The following is a 17,102-nucleotide window of genomic DNA, read 5'->3' on the forward strand; positions in this document are numbered from 1 at the left end:
AATTACTAAGGCAGAAGACGAGAATAATAGATAAATTGCCATTCACAGCAGTGCTGAGGAAAAATGGAGAAAGGAAAAACGGTGTTACAAGAATTGAATGAGAGGAAAGGCAGAGAAAAACATTAACTAATTGGAAGGCTCATTCAACCTTTTTTGTTTTTGTCTAGACATGTAAGTATTTGCTGATTAATAATCTCATAATGGATTATGATTTTAGAGGAGGTAGACTATTCAGCAGTCATTTCCTAATGTGTATAGCACCTTAGGTGCTAGTGTTGTTGTAGGTGATAGGGTGATCCTGTAATTTGTATTATCTCAAAGATGAATTGTTTTGTTTGGAATTTTAGTGTACTGTATTTTTATATGCAGAGCAATGAATAGAATTGGAAACATTCTTATAAATGTAGTTTGCTTTTTTTCTAGTGAAAATTATGTAATTTAGAAAAATGAAAGGGTATTTGTGAAAAGTAGTTGGAAATTTAAAGTAATTTAGGTTTTCTTATAACATAGGTTTTCATAAGTGAAAATATTACTGAGTTAATGAGGATTGACAAATAAGTAGTTGCATATCTTATTTCTGAAATCAAGTTTAGTTTTTATTTTGCCTAAAATATCAGAACTTGTTATATGTAGAGGATATTGTAGTTTTTAGTATTAGAGAATATTCAAGTGTTAATGGAATTTTATTCTTTCATAGGTCATGTTTACTGGTGAAAATATTCCCATTCACCCTCATGTTTATAGCAATGGTCATATCTGTTTATCCATTCTAACAGAAGACTGGTCCCCAGCGCTCTCAGTCCAGTCCGTTTGTCTTAGCATTATTAGCATGCTTTCCAGCTGCAAAGAAAAGGTAGGACTTTTCAGAATTATTCCAAGTAATGTCTCTTCTTTCAGTTTAGGTAGGTTAACAATTTTAATATATAATTATTTTTATTTGAAAAGGGATTTGTCTTTTTATTATAGCAAATGTCATGTTTAGTAATAATTTGGAAAGCTACTTTTATATCTCTTATTCCAAATATTTTTATGTTAATTAATGGCTCAGAAAAAATTGCACCTCAGGATATAGTAAAGACACTTGTACAACCATGTTCATTGCTGTAAAACAGCTCACATGCCCTTCAATGGATGAATGGATCAAGAAAATGTGATGTAATACACACACACAAATGGAATTTTACTCATTAAGAAGAATTATGTTATTTTCAAGGAAATGAATAGGCATGGAAAAAAATTACATTACAAGAAATAAGGCGGATGCTGGTGGCTTACACCCATAATCTTAGCAACTCAGGAGGCTGAGATCTGAGGATCGAGGTTCAGAGCCAGCCTGGGCAGGAAAGTTCATGAGACTCATTTCCAATTGACTGCCATAAAACCAGTAGTGGAGCCTATGGCTCAAAGTGGTAAAGCACTAGCCTTGAGCACAAAGAGGCTCAGGGATAGCACCTGAGTTGAAGCCCTGCTACCAACAAAAAAAAAGAAAAGAAAAGAAGTAGGCTCAAGCTGAGCACCAGAGGCTCACACCTGTAATCCTAGCTATTCAGGAGTCTCAGATCTGAGGATTGTGGTTCAAAGCCAGCCTGGGCAGGAAAGTCCGTGAGAGTCTTATTTCCAATAAACCACCAGGAATCTAGAAGTGGCTCTATGGCTCAAGTGATAGAGCACTTGGCTTGAGCTGAAGAACTAAGGGACAATTCCCACGCCCACCAAAAAAAAAAAAAAGAAAAAGAAAGAAATAAGTAGGCTCAAGAAAGATGAAGAACACATGTTTTCGTTCAGACGTTGAAGAAATTAAATCTAAATTATAAATGTATATAAACATACACATATGTACACACACAAACATTTTAGGTGAGATATAGCATGTGTGTGGCAGGAATCCAATGGTGTAAATTCATTGAACAACCAACTTACAGTTTAACAAAATGCCAGGAAGCTGGAATGTGGTAGAGTGGGGGAGGTGTCAAGCAAGGGGAAGGTGGAAGCAGATGAATGGAGGAGGGTGGACTAACGTGTAGTCATAATATTCCAGCCTTAATGTAACGTGCAGATGGAATCAGGTAACTTGAGGGGATGGGTGGGATTGGTCAGATGGGAGAAGAATGAGGAAGGATGTAACAGTGATCAAGATGCCTTGTACTTAACAAACTGACATGTTGAACTTAAAACCCCTTTGTATAACAACTTAAAGATTATTGTTTAAAAAGAAAACTTGTTACATACACACACACACACATTTTGTTTTTTTGTTTTTTTTTTTGGTCTGGTTGTGCAGCCTGAACTGTGGGCCTGGGCGCTGTCCCTTAGCTTTTCAGCTCAAGGCTAGAGCTCTACCACTTGAGCCATAGGGCCACTTCCGGCCTTTTCTGCTTATGTAGTTCTAAGGAATCGAACCCAGGGCCTCATCCATGCAAGGCAAGCACTCTACCACTGAGCCACCTTCCCAGCCCTTGTTACATATTTTTTAAATGTTTTTTCACTCCTTTTGTTGTTGTTGTTTTTTGTTCTTCCTGGGGCTTGAACTCAGCCTGGATGCTGTTGCTGAGCCTTCTTGTGCTCAAAGCTAGTATGCTAACACTTGAGCTACAGTGCCACTTCCAGCTTTTTCTGAGTAGTTTATTGGACATAAGAGCACAGACTTTTCTACTGGGGCTGTCTTCAAACCATGATCCTCAGATCTCAGCTTCCTGAGAAGCTAGGATTATAGGATTGAGCCACTGTCACCTGGTATGCCCCCCCATTTTTTTTTTGTCAGTGATAGGGCTTGAACTCTGTCCCTGTGCTCTTCAGGCCAGTGCTATACTGCTTGAGCCACAGCACCACTTCTGGTTATCTAGTGGTTTATTGGAGAAAAAGAGTCTCACCAACTTTCCTGCTTGGGCTGGCTTTGAATCGTGATCCTCAGATCTCAGCCCCCTGAGTAGCTAGGATTACTGGTGTGAGCCACCAGTACCTGGCACACCTGTTCTTTTAATCTGAACTTTAGTTTCATAAATGTGAGCAAGGAAAAAGTGTACAAGAAATTCTTATTTCTGGATGTTACAGTGGGAGCCCAAGAATAAGCATCCTAGTTCCTTCTCCCTCTTTGCCAGCCCTCATCCTATGGGCTGCTTTTAGGGCATTCACCAGCAGCAAGAGCTTTCCTATCCTAATGCATAGGTTGAAGGGGAAAGACTGTTTACCAGTAGAGTTTTCAGGGCTTTTCTGCATGTTGTTTGAAATCCACAGATTGTGTATCTAATGGAAGTGAGGGAAAAGAGCAGAATGAAAATCACGAGTTGAAGATACTTTTAAACTAGGAAGTATGGACACGTACACACACACACACACACACACACACACACACACACACACACGTTTAGTACTTTCTCTTCATAGTTTTCTGTTCTGTGTGTGTGTGTGTGTGTGTGTGTTGTGTTGTGTTGTGTTGTTTGTTTTTGTGCAAATACTGGGGCTCAAACTCAGGGCCCAGGTGCTGTTCCTTAGCTTATTTTACTCAAAGTTGGTGTTCTACCATTGAACCACAGCTTTATTTCCAGCTTTTTGGTATTATTGGAGTGTTACAGACTTTCCTGCTTGGTCTGCTTTGACTCATGATCTCGACTCATAGCTCCATCTCATAGCTCAGCCTTTTGAATGGCTAGGATAACAGATGTGAACCCCTGACACCTGGTTTGTAGTTAGTTCATTTTTAAATGATTACTTAGTGTAAAAAATTTTATTTATTTATTTATTTTTGGTGCTGGTCTTGAGGCTTGAACTCAAGGCCTGGGCAAGGTCTCTTAGCCTGTTCACTCAAAGGCTAGCACTGTACCACTTGAGCTAGAGTTCCACTTCTGCTTTTTAGTGGTTAATTGGAGATAAGAGTTTCATGGACTTTCCTGCCTGGACTGGCTTGGAACCATGAACTTCAGATCTGTCTTCTGATTACCTAGGATTATAGGCATGAACTGCCACTGAATCTGAAATACTCTTAAGCCACTGTTTTTTTTGTTTTTTTTTGGGTCCGGTTGTGGGGCCTGAACTCTGGGCCTGGGCACTGTCCACTCAGCTCTTCAGCTCAAGGCTAGCGCTCTACCACTTGAGCCACAGTGCCACTTCTGGCTTTTTTCTTTTTGCTTATGTGGTGCTGAGGAATCGAACCCAGGGTCTCATGCATGCAAGGCAAGCGCTCTACCACTGAGCCACCTTCCCAGCCCCTTAAGCCACTGTTTCACCCAAAATTTCTTAAAATACTAGAGGCTTCTTGGTATTTGCTTTAAAAACAACAACAAAAAAGTATTTGTTCAAATAATAAGCATGGGGAATGAGCTAAACTGAGTGTTTCAGAATGAAGAGTTCTTAGTACCCAGTTTTTATCTACCATATAAGAACAAAAAAGGCTAACAATTTAACTGTGATACACTATAAATGAGAAAATACTATCTCTGTTAAGGAATATTAAAATGTATAAAAATGGGGACTGGGAAGTTGGCTCAGTGGTAGAGTGCTTGCTTTGCATGCATGAGGCCCTGGGTTCAATTCCTCAGCATCACGTAAGCAGAAAAAAGCCTGAAGTGGCTCTGTGGTAGAGCTCTAGCCTTGGGCTGAAGAGCTGAGGGACAGCGCCCAGGCCCAGAGTTCAGGCCCCATGACCGACAAAAGAAAAAAAAAAAGTATAAAAATGTAGAGAAAGTGAGGTACGTATGTATAATATATCATTTTTTAGCTTCAGCTTCCTCTTTGTTGTGGATTTTTTCTAATCTGCACTATAAACATAAAATTGAACTTTTGTTTAAGCCTAAGGGCTTACTCATTTGTTTCTTAATATTTGTTGCTTATCATCATACTTGTCCTATACATACACTTTCAACTTATATATGTAAGACAGAGCAATATATCAGGGCTTCTATTTTCCTATTAAGCGTATTAGACAGTAACTGCAAGATTTAATAAGAACAGTAAGAGATGATCATTAATGATATCTGCACATGGCTCTTGCGTATGTTTTATGATGGCTAGCTTTTGTTTATATTTACATGTTAATGATTTAATGGTATATTTACTTCCTTTGTCTACCCCTTCTGTTTGCCTCATATTCTAGTTTGGCTGTTACTGGTGTTTCTTGCACACTTGATATAAGAATCATTCTGTTGAAATTGGTGATAAACTGTTTTTATTAGAAACACTTTAATATGTTGACTAAGATGATATAGTCTTTAAGCCAATTTGTTGAAATACAGTAAAATTCAAACACTTTTTGGGTATTTGACATTTTTACTGTGTTAGGTTACAAAGATGAAAAGGAAATGAAGTATTCAGGCTTATGATTTGCTCATTTTAATTTTTTAGGAATATCTCATATGTCAACAGTTATATAGGTCATTGTGTAAGATCTTGTACTCTAGTGTTCTTTTTTATTAAAAGAAATTATCATTAGCTGGGCGCTGGTGGCTCATGCCTGTAATCTTAGCTACTCAGGAGGCTGAGATCTGAGGATCATGGTTCAAAGCCAGCCCGAGCAGGAAACTCCGTGAGACTCTTATCTCCAATAAACCACTAGAAAATCGGAAGTGGTGCTGTGGCTCAAGTGGTAGAGCGCTTGCCTTGAGCTGTAGAGCTGAGGGACAGCGCCCAGGCCCAGAGTTGAAGCTCCACAACTGACAAAAAAAAAAAAAAAAAGAAATTATCATTAATGCTACCTTAGCTTTAATGCTACCTTAGCTAAGATGATAATTATGTATATGAAGGTCTTTAGAAGTACCAATCAGAATGACTGCTTTCCCTCCTATTGGATGGTTCCTCTCAACAGTACTTTCTCATTGGATGGCCATCCTGAAATGATAGCCCTTCTGACTAGCCTCACATCAGGAAGGTTCCCCTAAATCTCTTACCTTCTAACTAACAACTAAATCTGAAGAAACATTGAAGATTAGGGAAAAATCAAGTTGTTGGGAAAGTTGACAAAAAGAGACTTATAGCTGAGCATATCTATCATATGATCTATAAAACTTAGTAGCTTTAAAGTAAATTTAATATGTTTCCTCCTCTTTATAGAAAGTTACTTGTTTCTTGTGTCTGGTTAGTATCTTAACAGTGCTCGGCAAAGATCTGTACATAATCTGTCTTCAGTGTTTCTGGCATCACTATTTCCATTGTAGTTCTCATGCATAGCTGCTGTACTTCTCTTAACTGTTCTAGTCAGGGTATACAAATAACAGAAAGACCAGTGTATGGTAGAATGCTGATACATATTTTTCCTCTTGCATTATTTTCTGTTTCCTTGGTAATACTGTATAATAAAGTAATAAACCTGTTTAGAGGTTAGGTAGGTAGGTAGGCTTTTCTGTTTTAATTAAGAGGGAGACAATTAGGGGGAGACAAACTGTGAAGAGTTGGGCTTTCATAACTCTTACCTCCCTTTAGTTGATAATCATTTTCTATTGATCACCCCTAGAACTTAACCCAAAACTCCTGCCCCTACCACATCTCTTTGGGAAAAAAAAAAAATCTTGGTGTCAACAGTTTACATTTCCCAAAGTAGATTTATAAGCTTTTATTCTTGCAGTTAACCATTGTTTTTATAAATTGTGTAATTATTTTAAGCTTTTATTAAATCATTTCTCCATATTCTATTTTAGAATGTAGCTGTTTAAATTCTTCTTTTGTTTCAGAGACGACCACCAGATAATTCTTTTTATGTGCGAACATGTAACAAGAATCCAAAGAAAACAAAATGGTGGTATCATGGTAAGAAGTTTTAATTTGGAATGAAAAATCTTTTGTATTTTGATTTGAAAGATTGTATTTCCTAAAACTTGGGGAAATAACTGCTATATTTTTGTAACATGGAGAACATTCTTTAAAATATTGCAAGATATTTTTTGGAGAAGTTACACTAGATTTTTTTTTTGTGGGACAAACAAAATAGCTACCATACAAGTAAAATCTAACATTAACATTCTAACATCTTTTTATTATAAAAAGAAAAATAATGTCTAGATTAAAATAAAAAGCTAAAATAAAATATGGGCTCTTGAGAAACCTGGCATTTGAAGGAAGACGTTTTGATTCCTTGTGTACTCATGTAGTTCCCATAGTTGGAGGAAGGATAGGATGCATTGTTACAGGTGCCTCATAAAACTTCTCTGATTCTAGTAATACCCTTCAAAAAAATATGAGGTTCTGGGTTGGGAATGTGGCTTAGTGGTAGAGTGCTTGCCTAGCATGCATGAAGCCCTGGGTTTGATTCCTCAGTACCACATATACAGAAAAAGCCAGAAGTGACACCATGGCTAAGTATTAGAGTGCTAGTCTTGAGCAAAAAGAAGCTCAGGGACAGTGTGCAGGCCCTTAGTTCAAGCCCTAGGACTGGCCAAAAAAAAAAATGAAGTTCTATAAAATTTATCTTTATGAATAAATTATCCTGTTTTGGTCAGTACTGGGCATGGAGCTCAGGACCTCAAGTGCTCTATGTAACTTGAGCTATACTCCCAGACTTTTTGTTGTTGGTGGTCATAGGGCTTGAACTCTGGGTCTGGGCACTCGCTGTCCCTCAGCTCTTCAGCTTGAGGCAAACGCTCTACCACTTAAGCCACAGCGCCACTTCCCATTTTCTGGTGGTTAATTGGAGATGAGAGTCTCACTGACTTTTCTGCCCAGGCTGGCTTTGAACTGTGATCCTCAGATCTCAGCCTCCTGAGTAGCTAGGATTACAGGTGTGAGCCACTGACACCTAGCTTTTTTTTTTTTTTTTTTTTTTTAAGATAGGTTCTCATTTGCTTTGCCTAGGTTGGTCTCATACTCTCTAGTTTCCTATTTTTGCCTCATGAGTAGCTGGGATTATAGAACTAACCACTACATCCAGCTCATAAATGAAATACTCTTTTTTTTTTTTTTAATTAGCTTACATTAGTAATACAGAAGAGATTTCATTGTGAGATCCACACATATATTTACAATATGTTCCAGTTAATCTTACCACCTCTTAGATCACTGTCCCTTCTACATTTAATGATTTAAAATTTCTGTTTTCTTACAAACAAAAAGTTTAGACTGGTTGCCAGTGGTGCTGAAATATAGAGGATTATGGTTTGAAGTTAGCTGAGGAAGAAAAGTCTGCAAGACTCCATACCCAAAATAACCAGCAAAAAGCAGGGCTGGAGAAATTGTTCAGGTGATAGAATGGCAGCCAAGCAAGCAGTCTAACCAAGTATGAGATTTTGAGTTCAAATCCTAGAGCCAGCCAAGGCTTATGTCCTTATGTCATTTTTGTTTCAGAAAAATGATCACTAAGCACCTGTTCCCTTTTTAGCATACAGTTTCCAAGAAATATGAACTCTTGCTGTTTCTTTTATTTTTTTATTTTTGCTATTAATACTGTCTTTGAGATAGAATTTTAACTAGGCTGTGATTGTTCCTCCACAGCCTCTGAAGTAGCATGCCACCATGCCCAACAGACTATTTAACATCATCTAGTTTTCATTTATTTTTTTATTTTTTTTTTTTGGTCGGTCGTGGGGCTTGAACTCTGGGCCTGGGCACTGTCCCTCAGCTCTTCAGCTCAAGGCGAGCACTCTACCACTTGAGCTACAGCGCCACTTCCGGTTTTCTGGTGGTTTATTGGAGATAGGAATCTCACAGTCTTTCCTGCCCGGGCTGGCTTTGAACTGCGATCCTCAGATCTCAGCCTCCTGAGTAGCTAGGGTTACAGGCGTGAGCCACCAGTGCATGGCCATCTAGTTTTCAAAGGATTATAAAAACAGATTAGTTTCCACGTGTGACCTGCAAAGTTAATCATAAAGATAAGAGATTCAGGACTGGAGCACCTGCTTAGTATGCACAAGGGCCTAGGCTTATTCCTCAGCAAAGCCTCTCCCTCCCACACCCACCCTTTTAGAAAAGCTTTAACTATTTTTTGTCTTTTTGTAGTTCTGAGAGATCTGATCTAACCTAGAGCCAAGTACATGGTAGGCAAGCACTTAGCCACCGAGCCAGGTCCTTAGCCTTGGAATTCAGTAAATTTAGTGAAACATGTAGCATTCAACTTCAAGAAACTAGAATTCTTAGTTTCAGATATACTGTTTCGTGGTCCTCCTGTGTGTTGCTAACCAACAGAATTGGGTCAAGGTGGGTCAGTGTGTCAGGCTCAAACAGAGAGGCAAGAGAAGGTTTGATTTACAGAGAATATGTATACTCTCAAAGGTGCTTCCTGGAGGCAAGGTGGAGATACAGAAATAACAAGACTGAAATTCAGTTCATCTCTAATCTCCTAATTTTATAAGAGAAGTCAGATGACAAACCAAAGTTGAGCTGCCAGATACCAGAGTTGTATTCTTGGAAAAAAAGCTTCTCAGCTCAAACTCATTTCAACCAAATTATTAAACTTCCTTAAAAAACCTACTGCCTCTGGCTGGGAATGTGGGTCAGTGGTAGAATGTTTGCCTAGCATGCATGAAGCCCTGGGTTTGATTCCTGACTATCACAAACACAGAAAAAACTATAAGTAGTGCTATGGCTCAAGTGGTAGTGTTAGCCTTGAGCTAACCACCCCCCCCCAAAAAAAAAGCCTACTACCTCATTGAACTCATGGGTGGAAACAGGAGAGGGACTGGGAGAGACTGAGAGAACAGACTGTCAATGTTTTCCAGCTCTTTTTTTTCTTGTTGGTTATGGGCTTGAACTCAGAGCCTGGGCATTGTCCCTCTTTTGATCAACACTATTGCTCTACCATTTTGAGCCACAGCTCCACTTCTGGTTTTCTGTGGTTAATTTGAGATAAGAATCTCACAGACTTTCCTGCCTGGGCTGACTTTGAACCTGGATCCTCAGATCTCAGTGGCCTGAGTAGCTAGGATTATAACAGGTATAAGCCACATTGCCCAGCTCCAGAATTCTTAGTTTCCATTCACTGAGGAATTGAGGTCTTATATGTATTAGGATGAAAATTATAGTGTTGCCAGTTAAGGCAGAGGTCCATATTCTTTAAAAAATATCAGTTGTGCAGGGAACATGAGGTTAAAATAAAGGAACCTAATCAAAATAGGTTTGTGAAATAGAAAACATACAGATGTGCTGAGGAATTAGCCTGTGATTTGGATCTTAACTTTTTTTAATTTTCAAAAATTATCTTTTAAGTAGTTAAAGGTGTTTCAACTCAACATATCAGTGTTTAAGTACAGTGCAACTTGAGGATTTTGACATTTTGTTAAGATACCTCTGCATCTTCCAAATTTCATAATATTAAACAGGCAAAGAAATTGTTGTTGATAAAAGTATAAAGTTGGGCTGGGAAGGTGGCTCAGTGGTAGAGTGCTTGCCTTGCATGCATGAGGCCCTGGGTTTGATTCCTCAGCACCACATAAGCAGAAAAAGCTGGAAGTGGCACTGTGGCTCAAGGGTAGAGCACTAGCCTTGAGCTGAAGAGCTGAGGGGCAGTGCCCAGGCCCAGAGTTCAGGCCCACGACCAAAAACAAAAAAAAAAAGTACAAGGTTGCCGGGTGCCGGTGGCTCACACCTGTAATCCTAGCTACTCGGGAGGCTGAGATCTGAGGATTACAGCTCAAAGCCAGCCCTGGCAGGAAAGTTCTTGAAACTCTTATCTCCAATAAACCACCAGAAAACTGGAAGTGGCAGTGTGGCTCAAGTGGTAGAGTGCTAGCCTTGAGCTGAAGAGGTGAGGGACAGCACCCAGGCCCAGAGTTCAAGCCCCACAACTGAGAAATAAAATAAAGTACAACGTATCTTTTGTTACATTATAAAAAATATTATAAAGAGGTATAAATATATTGTTGGTTTATTTTGCTGGGAATCAAATCCAGGGCATTTGCTATTCATATAGCTACAGGCCAAGCCATTGGTTTTGTTTTTGAGATGGGATTTTGCTGTATAGTTCTATCCAGTCTGTCCAATCTTGAAGGTGGTAGGTGATCCAGTCTAGCCTCTCATTCAAGACCTCCCTGTTTCAGCTTCCCAAGTGCTGTGTTACAGACATTCATCACTGCTGACTAGACTATCACTGAACAACTACATTCTGAACTTTAGATAAAATGTTTCTGTATCTGATATTGAAATTTGAACCCATGGCTTTACACATGCTAGGAAAAAACTACTGCTGAGTTGTATCCCTACCTCCTGACTTACTTTCAAAGTCTAGTCTGTTTTCTCTAAATTATAGGAGCATGAAATCTTCGTTTCTCCAGCCATTAGACTCTACTGTGGTGTTATGGGTTTTGTTTTTATTTTTGTTTGTTTTGTGGGTAGGAGTGTGTGTGTGGGTAGGAGACAGAGACAGAGAGAGAGAGAGAGAGAGAGAGAGAGAGTGTATGGTTTTTTTTTCAGTTTTTATTTTTTGTTTTTTGTCAGTTGTGGGGCTTTTACTGGCCTGGGTGTTGTTCCTAAACTTTTTCCACTCAAGGCTAGCACTCTATACTTTGAGCCACAGCACCACTTCAGTTTTCTGGTGGTTCTTTGGAGATAAGAGTCACACTGCCTTGGGCTGGGAAGTTGGCTCAGTGGTAGAGCACTTGCCTTGCATGCATGAGGCCCTGGGTTCGATTCCTCAGTACCACATAAGCAGAAAAAAAAAAGCCGGAAGTGGCACTGTGGCTCAAGTGGTAGAGTGCTTAGCGCCTTGAGCTGAAGAGCTGAGGGACAGCACCTAGGCCCAGAGTTCAAGCCCCACGACAGGATCAAAAAAACAAACAAAAAAAAAGAGTCACACTGCCTTTCCTGCCCAGGTTGGCTTTGAACCATGATCCTCAGATTCAGCCTCTTGAGTAGCTAGGATTACAGTTGTAAGCCACTGGCACCTGATAATTTTACTGAGTTTTGCTCATCATTTAGTTTCTTTTAGTCTTGGGAATTTTATTAGCAGTATATCAGTTCTTCTATGGAATAGTATTTTTTTCTGAAGAATAGTTTTCCAAGATAGATAAATGCTTTAAATTTGTTTTGTAAAATATTTCTTTATTTTTGTTAGTTATTAGGGCTTGAACTCAGGGTCTGAGCCTGTCTCTGAGCTTCTTTGCTCAAGGCTAGCACTCTACCACTTAAGCCACACCTCAACTTCTGCTTTTTGTTTTCTGTTTTTTTTGTTTGGTTATTTGGACTTTCCTGCCTGGGATGGCTTGTAACCACAATTCTCAGATTTCAACCTCCTAAATCACTAGGATTACAGGCATGAGCTACTGGTGCCTGGCTGAAATAAATTTTGTACTAAAAGTTGTCTGTTATATACAGTGTGTTTACGCTACCAGAAAGTATAAGTAATTTGGTGGGATTTTTAAGTGACTTGTGCACATATACTTGTTGAAATTGATACATTGAATTAAGACTCCTTTGTATAACTTAAAAATAATAAAAATTAAAAATTTCCAAAAGAAAACTTAGACTAGCAATCAGTTTTAAAATCATATTTCATTGTTGAAGGTGTGTTACATTACAGTCTAATGAGCTGCCATATTACTTTGTGTTAAGTAGCATGGTAATGATGGTTATAAGTTTACTTCCTACTCCTTACAATTTTAAATTGTTGTCCATAAGAGAATTCTCTGGTTATAATATGAATTGGACTTTTTATTTTCAAGGATTGGGGAGCCAAGTCAGATAAGTCAACCATGTTCTTGCTACTTGAATTATTTCTACATTAGACTAACTTGTAGATTTAATTTAATCATACCTGATGTTTAAACTATCTTTTTTCTCATTCTCTTAAAGATGATACTTGTTGATGCCACTGTTGTCGTCATCCTCCTAGCAGAAGATAGTCCTACTGAGAAAAATGAGCACTTTGATCATTCAGTCTTTGAACTTTAACATTTGACTGGAAGTGACCTATAGGCAATGAAGACTACTTCCTTTTACTGCATTTTTACTCGTGTGCATTCTGGGCGCATGTTGATCGCTGGTTCAGTCCAGGCAACTGACATGCTTTTATTAGTCATACAGTATTAATGCAGGTGTCAGGAAATGTCAAATATAATTCCATTTTTTTTATTTTATTTTTTTAAGCTTTTGGAAAAGTTCCAGGTCCTCATGTATTGTGCAATAACAATGACTTCCCTGGTGGTTTGGGGACGTTCATTGCCGGCAATGGACGTTTGTAACAGGAAATGTTTCATTAATTCCTGCCGCTCCGTCATTAATGCATGATAGGGCCTATGAAATGAATTTATCGGTTATAGTGGGAGTATAATAAATAAAGTGAGGGATCCAGCATTGCTTTGAAAGTTTCACCCCAACTGTTTATATTTGGATTCTATGCACTGTGATCCTAATAACATGCGTCTTTAAAGGACTATAATGAACGATCATTGCGTATTTATTTAATTGTTTATATCTGCTGTCAAATTGTTTTGACATGGAAGGCTTTCAGATAACATTGGCAGAGAGGTACAATATGTTATCCCTATGGTGAAAATAAATTCATTTGTTGTAAATAGTTCCTCAGTCTCTGGAGTCAAGGAATGGAAAATATAGGGTTTAATCAAGGCTTTACTTGGGAAGTAAGGAAGCTGCCAGTGATGGGTAAATTGCTGCAGTCCATCCTTTGGGCTTGTTATTTGTATATTAAAGATTTTTTTTCCAAGTACATTATGCTGTTACTTCTTGCTAGCCATCAGCATGAGCCCTACTGCCTAAACACTATTTGATTTATTTATGTTTGGAACATCCTAAACATTTTTGTTTGCGATCTTGTTTCTTTTTGTTATGTTTTACGTCAAATTTGAATGTTATAATTACCTTAATTGAAAAACTTCTGTCACATTTTTTTCCTTGTAAATTTTCTTGTCCTTCAATCCTGTACCCTAAAATAAGAAATACACTTTTTGACAGAGGCTTAATGTTTTAACAAAATGTGTGGACATTTTTATTTTAAGATTTGGGCAAAAGTACACTATAAAATGGTATGCTTGCTTATTTGTCTCACACAATCATAGTTTTTCCTGGAGGGATTTTTTTTTTTGTTTTCTTGTTAGTGAAAAGACTTTGATCACAGCTAGGTAAGGTTTTTCTATATTTAAAAAAAAAATTGTTGAAAAGTCCCATTCTCAGTACATGTAAGTTAGTGATACTGCAACTAGGTTCTCTTTTTAAAAAGCAATTGATGTATTTTATAAATTACCTTTTCACATATGCAAAATCTGTTTTTACTACAGTGTTATTTTTACTAATGCCTTATTATTGCACTCTTTGAAGTATCCTGCAGTGAATATATTAATCAGTATGGGCTTAAACATAAAAGCCAATTGGCTGAAAGATTTGAAATATGTACCCCAGTAAAACCATCCAATAAGCAATTGATAAAGAATCTTGAAAAAATTGTTTTTAATCTCTGTGTAGATGACATTTTGTAGCTTTGTACATGTTGTTAATTAAGGGCATATAATTTTACATACAAAGTATGATTGCTGAACTCAGGGGTGGGTAGACTTCAAAAATTTATGTCTGTCATAGAAATAACTAGAAAAAGATATTAAAATCATGGCCAGCCATCAAATTATGGAGACTGTTTATACTGCTAAATAGCAACTACCACTTTTAAAATTTTTAAGTATTTTTGTTCTATCCTGGCTAGATAGTCATAATTCTTACAGTGATCAATTTTATTAGCTGGCCTATTTAACCTGGTTAGAAAAAAAAACTTTGAATTATTCTGAGTTTTTAAACTGCTTTTAATACAAAAATTACAGCTGTATATTATGTATTTTCATATTTTACATAACTACCCTAATCTACTGATTGACTTGATCTCTTTTCCATTGGGGGAGGGATATAGGGAAGTCACTCTCCATCTTGCTGGTCCTCTTACTAAAGTCCTTTTATGAAGAAATGACCTGTGACATTTATTCACCAAAGGAATTAAGATACTAGGTCAAAGATGAACAATGCTACACTATATTGATGAATAGGTCATGTTGTACCTTAGTCAAGTTTTTTATAATAGCATTTTTACATACCTCTCTCTAAATATAGATACCATAAAATGAAATGGAGGGGAAAAGTAGAAAACCAAATACTTTTGGTGTGTTATGGTTCAAAGAGAAAAGCAAAAAGATGAAAAAATTTAGGAACACCAACCATTTAAATTTCATGAGCAAGTTAACATTGCTCCCTTGAATTTAAGAGTGATTGGAAACTCTTTTGTTTGCACTTAGAGTTAATCATTTTATATGTAAGCTACTTAATTGAAAGTCATAGGACATTTATCTTAGTCATTCTATTAAGGGGTAAGTAAGGGCTTTGTAATAAAAGAAAAATATTTCACTATAGTTTATTGTTTGAAAACAATCAAAATACCAAGAAATTCACATAAGCATATGCTTTTCTCTGCATTCCTTCCACGGAGCACTAGGCCTACAGAATTATACATTCATACTTAGTTGTGTTATTTTTCCTCCCTCCTTCAGTCCATCAATCCCTTCTTCTCTCCTTCCCTTCCTCCCTTCCTTTTATTTATTTTAGGCCATTCTTCTGGTTTGCCAATTTTGTTAAGATTGTGATTCAGTTTTTTATTTATGCATGCTTAGATCATGAACTTGGTGCCCTTTCAAAAAGTTTTTGTCAGAAACTTAATGCCATAAGTTTTAAGAAGAAAGATTTCTGTTTAAGGGAAATTAAAAATAAATTTTATGGCTATTTAGGAATTATAGTTTATTTCTAATAAACTTGTAATATGTACATTTTCATTTAGTCAGTGGGAAATAAAGTATTTTTAATCACCAGAAGAAAGTGCTGGAAATAGCTTTTATGTAGTCAACAGCAGTTCAACTGGACAACGAGCTAATCCTCCTTTTGAGTAGGTACATAAATATCTGTTAAATGATAACTACCTGAGTTTATTGCTTTTTTTCCTTTTAAGTCTTAAATACACAATCATTAGATACCTGTGATGGATAATAACTTGCCAAAATTATGAAACATATCTAATGACTGTTTCCAGATGGCATCAAAGGTGAATTGACAAAAACATGAAAAGGACTTAGTGATATGAAAATGCTCTAAGTAGTTGTTCCTGGTTAATCAAGCCCTTTAAAAAAAAGCCTATTGTTATTGAGAATCAAGATATTTAGCACTTGTTTAAAGCTTCCTAAAAACAGAAGAGGAGGTACTGTGTTACAAAAAACAAAAAAAACAAAAAACCTTTTAATAAAAAATTCAGTGTCAATAGTTACAAGCCTTTATGGTTATTGCTGCTTATATTCCTTTATCTCACACTCATTTTTTTGTGTACATAGATGGAAGCTTAAAGCTTATAATTAAAAAATTTTTTAAAAACCTTATACTTATGTGTAATTGTGTATGTATGTAAATTGATTCTCAAGAAAATACCTGAGACGTAATCATATCTTTTCTAAAGACTAGACTCATAGTTAAAGTCAGCTACATTACTATTCTGGTTAGGCTAGTGTATTTTATGACTTTGTGTGATTGATGAAAGTGTCCTTTAGTCTGTGCTGTTTGGTTGCAATCTTTCTTTGCAGAGCTTTTCAGGGGTGTGTGTGTGTGTGTTGATCCTGAGGCTTAAAAACTCAGGCCTGAGTGCTGTCCAGGTGTGTGTGTCCTGCTTTTTGATAGTTAATTGGAGATAAAAGTTTGACATATGTTCCTGCCTGGACTGGCTATGATTCTCAAATCTCAGCCTCAAGGATTACAGATATGAGTCTCCAGCACCTGGCTCTTTCCAGATTTTTTTTAAAAATACTTGTTATTATAAAGGTGGTGTATGGAGGGGTTTCAGTTACAGAAGGCAGGTAAAGAATATATTTCTTTTTGGACAGTGTCACCCTTTCCTTTCATCCCAGTTTTTTTTCTCCCAGCTCCACCCAAAAGTTGTACAGTTCATTTCCAACATGGTATCTAGTGAGTACCACTGCTGCATTTGTTCACCTTTTGTCCCTTATTAAATCATGTTTGTCCCTTTTTAATCTTTCTCTTTATTCCCGTTCTCTTCATTGTTCAGGATTCAGTCTTCAGTGGATTACTTTTCCAATTCAGGGTTACTATTATCATTGCATCACCATTTTAAGGTTAAGAAATCTAAAGAAGAAAGATAATTGAAATTATAGTATTTTTAAATAAAAAAATATGCCCTTCTTTACAAATAAAACAATGGT

At 37.1% G+C, this 17,102-nt stretch overlaps 1 protein-coding gene across 4 annotated transcripts in view; it reads left to right on the forward strand.

Moving 5' to 3' along the window:
- The window catches only part of Ube2w (ubiquitin conjugating enzyme E2 W), an 85,056-nt gene that overhangs the window by 47,124 nt on the left and 20,830 nt on the right, over nucleotides 1-17,102 (forward strand). For 2 of the 4 annotated variants that reach the window (XM_070038741.1, XM_070038739.1), the window contains exons 4-6: nucleotides 698-853; nucleotides 6,660-6,735; nucleotides 12,703-13,837. In XM_070038741.1, coding sequence (XP_069894842.1) covers nucleotides 698-853; nucleotides 6,660-6,735; nucleotides 12,703-12,716 — 246 coding nt within the window. In that variant the 3' untranslated portion in view covers nucleotides 12,717-13,837. Of the gene's footprint in view, nucleotides 1-697; nucleotides 854-6,659; nucleotides 6,736-12,702; nucleotides 13,838-17,102 lie in introns of those variants that run through there. The other 2 variants (XM_070038740.1, XM_070038737.1) reach the window with 1 other exon arrangement.

Source organism: Dipodomys merriami, unplaced genomic scaffold (genome assembly GCF_024711535.1).
Source record: "Dipodomys merriami isolate MVZ:Mamm:240054 unplaced genomic scaffold, mDipMer1.0.p SCAF_291, whole genome shotgun sequence".
NCBI classification, from domain to species: Eukaryota; Metazoa; Chordata; class Mammalia; order Rodentia; family Heteromyidae; genus Dipodomys; species Dipodomys merriami.